General features: G+C 37.7%; 1 protein-coding gene across 1 annotated transcript; it reads right to left on the reverse strand.

Annotated features, from left to right (window-relative positions):
* Positions 1-304: 304 nt before the first annotated feature.
* On the reverse strand, positions 305-3,745 carry LOC100258046 (thermospermine synthase ACAULIS5). The gene is made up of 10 exons (XM_002281846.4): positions 3,319-3,745; positions 2,549-2,615; positions 2,361-2,455; positions 2,138-2,240; positions 1,619-1,707; positions 1,368-1,524; positions 1,212-1,287; positions 1,058-1,116; positions 693-829; positions 305-609 (listed from the first exon to the last, which is right to left on the reverse strand). Exons 1-10 carry the CDS (start codon positions 3,447-3,449, stop codon positions 534-536), a joined length of 990 nt encoding a protein of 329 aa, XP_002281882.1. The 5' UTR covers positions 3,450-3,745; the 3' UTR covers positions 305-533.
* Between the last annotated feature and the right edge of the window lie 1,119 nt (positions 3,746-4,864).

A 4,864-nucleotide genomic window follows, 5' to 3' on the forward strand; every position in this document is an offset into this window, starting at 1 on the left:
AAGTATTAATACATGTCGTGAATGTTGTGATCATATTAATTATCGATGTTAAATTTTTTTTTTCTTTATTTTTGCTCGTGTGTCTGATTTGATTAACAAATATGATTGTAAAAATAATGCATATTCATAATTAAGAGTTAATTATAAAAAAATTCTAACCACTCTGTGAAACAATGAAGACAATCAATATAAAAAATGGTATCTTTCAAATCCTAATTGTAGCTTGATATAACTTTCTACTCCTTGAGAATCAATGAATTGTGAACCAGAACATTCGCTCTCAATTTCAGATTCAGACCATAAATTTCCTCAGAGAAACACAAACAAGATTCCATTACCATTATATATCATTCATCTCAAGTAACTACATCAGCAGAAAGAGTGAAGAAAAAGAAAAAGAGCAATACAAAGCTGAGACAACCAAGAGAAATGGAAAAAGAGAAAGAGCAATACTATGTCGCAGTTGCAGTCTTCCAAGTATTATGTGCTTATGGTAGGGGCTCCCTTATCTGCCATTTTTCTCAAGCCTGATATTATTTGAGGGCAGTACCATGGCCATATATAAACCTTGCTGTTCCCTCTGTGTACACTTGAGTCTCATTGTCCAATCTGTGAATATCCATCTCAAATTAGTATCTGAAAAATAATTATAATTGGGTATATAGATGAGAACAAAATGGGATTGGCCTTACGAAGTTCGAACAACTTTGCTCAGGGTAGAGGCTGATGAAAATGTCTTCCCATCAATGTATCTGTTCTCCCCTTTGATCCTCTGTTTCATTCTCAGGTCCAACTCTTCAGCATTCAGCAAAAATGGCGAATCTGATGCCTGCCATTTGGAAATATTCTTAGGATCCATTATTGAATGAATGCATATCGTGAGAATAGATCGATGTGACATGCATAGGTGCCCTATTTTCTAGGGAAAAAAATGTTTTGCATGATTGGATGGTGGGGAAGTTGTAGAAAAGTGATGGATTTTCTTGTGCTCCAAACAGGGGAAGTGGAAGATTCCTTGAAAAAGAAAAGGTCACTTTGAGTGTATTAGTTACTATACCATAACCCATCCCCAAATATCAGCAAAGGAAGGAATATGGGCTGAATAAGCCACAACATCTGCACAACGGAGGAAACAAGACAAACAAGTTGAGTTCCCAATCTAAGAAAACTGTAAAGAGGCATACATACTTTTGTTTTCACATGTTACTTACGTTTGAAGACCTGCCTTAGGGTGTTGTGAATGCAAGAGAAAACCTCTGTATGGCTGAAAACCCCTGCTGGTCCTGCCTGCAAAGATTACAAAACATGAATAGATTAATTTCCTCCCTCTTCCTCTCTCACTCTCTCCCTCTCCCTCTGTTGCATACCTGTGTGACAAAGATGCCACCCGGACTTAGCCTAGGTTTGACAGTGGACTCATAAAAGGATTTGGTGTAGAGCTGATAACATGGGCCTCCTTCTATTGGGTCAGCCAGGTCACCTATGATTACGTCGAAACACTCTTCTCTGCTCTCTAGCTCGGCCCTGCCATTCACCAAAACAAATAATTTAAATTCAGCAATATCATCATCACTAACAATATCAATAGCATCAACTAATAATGGGCTGAGGAAGGAACCTGGCATCGTTGATGACAAGCTCAAGTCTGGGATCACAGAAAGCTTCTCTGTTTACCACCAAGTATGATTTGCAGAAATCCACCACCTCCTGCTCCATGGAACAATATTAAGTATGTAATATAAAACTTGTATTTTGACATTTGTCAAGAGGATTGGTTTCTCCCCCAACTTTCTCTTTCCACTCATTTCCTTGTGTATGTATGCTAGGCAACTTTAAGAAATTGTTTTCACTTTAGTATTCGCTATTCACACATGTTTGCCCCGGAAAGGGTTACTAGTAAAGTTACATTAGCTGCTTTCACTGTTCTTGATCTTATCTTTTGTGGATATATGAAGTCAAAGGCAAAAAAAAAAAAAAAAAAAAAAGCCTAAAACGAGGAAAAATAAGATATTGTTCACATCTACAGGAATTAGAAAGAAAATTAATGATAGAAAATATCTTAAAGAATCAGCAATGCATGAAAAGGAGAGAAAAGAAAGTCGAGGATTGAAATAAAAAGAGCAAAAAAGGAGGTTACCTCATCAATGTCACACATGACAACCTTCTCTACAGTCTTATGTCTCAGTATTTCTCTTGCAGTGGAACCTTCACCTCCCCCCATGATGAAGATGCTCTTTGGACTGAAAATGCATACAAAAATGATCAGCTTATGGAGAATCTTCACCATAGTATGATAAAAAGAAATGGGATTTAAGCTTTCTCAGCCGCTCAAACCATCGATAGAAGAGAAAAAGAAGTACTTTGGATGATGAAGAAGTGCAGGATGGACAAGGGATTCATGGTAGATGAATTCATCAATCTCAGCACTTTGAAGCTTTCCATCAATGACTAAAGCCTGTCGTAGAAAACAGGGAAAATACTTAGAAACTTACAGGGGTATGATACAAAATATAGATTTTGAAAATACCCCGTATATAAAATTTCAGACCTTCCCAAAGGGCTTCGTGTCCAGCAGTGCAATGTCCTGGTACTGCGTAGCTCCGGTATGCAAAATGCTGCCATAGAAGGGAAAAAGTTATTTTTAATCTTTCAAATGATGGAGGTGTTAAGCTAGGAAAAAAAAGACTGTAATTATATTATATTATGAAATGTTGTCTCACTTTTCACTGACCATGAGATTGAATTAGCAAGTGGCATAGAGATTTTGCGCTTTTAAGAATGATAATGTTTTTTTTTTCAAAGGAACTCCACCAACACAATTATTCTGTAAGTGCCATATAGGTGTAAAAGCACAGCCAAAACCTAAAAGCCCATCACAGCAGACAGCTAGCTAGGCCTTTAGTTTTGTCTCACCCATATAAAAGGTGTTACTTCTTTTGCCTCCTTGTGAAGCTTCTTCAAGATTTTGTCCACACATCTTTTCATCAAACAAAAAAATAAATAAGACAAAAGCAAGATAACTCCCCAGACACCCACTACCTAAAACCAGGCCAATACCTGTGCCAACACTACCTGAAAGAAAAAAATGAATACAAAGACAAAAAAAAAAACATAGAGAGAGAGAGAGAGAGAGAGAGAGAATATTTCCTCAAATATTTCTTGGTCTGAGACATGGAGCAATTGATAAAGGTTAGAATTAACAAGAGAATGAAGAAGAGTTTGACTTTTTGTGACTGATCTCAGTTGAAACAAGGGTTAATTGAAATGGAAAACCTACTCATAAATGGGATATAAAGATTAACATGCGAGGATTAATACCTATTGAGCGCAAAGCACCATCTCAAGTTCTCTTCAATCTCTTCCTCATACCAACAACTCTTCCTATAACCAGCCAGTGAATGGCTTTTTCCATTAACTTCATTGCCATTGGAGCATGAAATATCACCCATTTTCCTATATAACTCAAAAGTACTCTACACAGAGAGAGTTGGAGATAGAGAGGGAGATGAGGAAGAGGCAAGTGGTGGAGAGAGCAGGGGGCTGGGCGCAGAATATAAGAAGGGGAAGGTGGCAGGGAAATCGAAAAGGACTATGATTCGAGTTGGGCATGGAAGAGTTGGAAATCTATTCAAGTGGAAGTGTGCTAGCTTCAACACTGAAAAGAGCAGATAAAATCCTCATGGATTTTCGCAACTGTTACTATAAAAAAAAAAAAGAAAAAAAAAAGTGGAAGGACAAAGTGCGATTTCTAAGGTGGATTTGGGCGCGTGATTTCTGTGATATTATCATATTAATTTCAGCCATGTCGTTTTCCTTCCCCTCTACTCAATATTTTATCATACTCTTCTCTCGGGGGAGCACACCTACGTGATATTCTTTAGCATGTGCCTCTGCAGACTAATGCGATAAGTCATCAGACTGAAAGCTTTTGGTGGGCATTACGTGATTGAATTGGCGACTTGAAAACCCTTGTAAAGGTCCAATTGCCTATCATTGTCTAGTATTAGCCGAATTATATATACTACAATACTTTTAACGTAATAAACTTGTAAAATTTTAGTCAATATCTGAAGTTTTTGTTCTTCGGGACAAGCATTCCATTAGAGTTTTAGACTATCAGCCGAAGTTGAGACAAAGCACAGTCAGCAAGACTGGATTACAATCATTTTATTTGAAATACATAAGAGGATGAAGGTGCAAAGTCATGACAATCGACTGGCAACAGGTTGTAAATAGAATAATTTGAATTAAAATAAAGAATGTATAAGAAGTGAATGGATCTAGATGTTGATTATAAGCTTAAGTTTTGGAGACAAAGTAAATTGTAGAACAAAAATAGAGAAAAGAGATGGCATGTGTGATGATGGTGCACAGTAGGGCATTCATGCATCAAATAGAAATGATTTTCAGAGGAAGAAAAGGGATAAAAGATGATGATTGTTGGGTGACAAATACCGAAAATTAGGGTTATTCTTTCTTTCTTTGTAATTTTTTGTTTTTAAAATTTTTTGGGGTGCTTCGGAAACTTGTGCAAAGTCTTGGAAGAGAGCGTGCAGTGGGAACCATCATCATATTCTCTTGCTCCAAAAGATGAACGGCGTGCCATGCCAGGCGCACTCATCATCACCATCACAATCGTCATCAATCCTCCCAACAACAACACACAAAAGAATTCAACCCCACCATGAGAACACTAAAACCCTAAAACCCTAAAAGCCCAGTTGAGAGAGCTCACCACTGAATACCGATCATGGGTTTTTAGCCACGTGTCAGAAGGTGATGGGCCCCACATGAACCCACTTTGCGGGGCCTGCAGCAACCCCATCACCACAGTGGAAGAACTGGTGATGTCAGACTGCCATCA

Source organism: Vitis vinifera, chromosome 5 (genome assembly GCF_030704535.1).
Source record: "Vitis vinifera cultivar Pinot Noir 40024 chromosome 5, ASM3070453v1".
NCBI classification, from domain to species: domain Eukaryota; kingdom Viridiplantae; phylum Streptophyta; class Magnoliopsida; order Vitales; family Vitaceae; genus Vitis; species Vitis vinifera.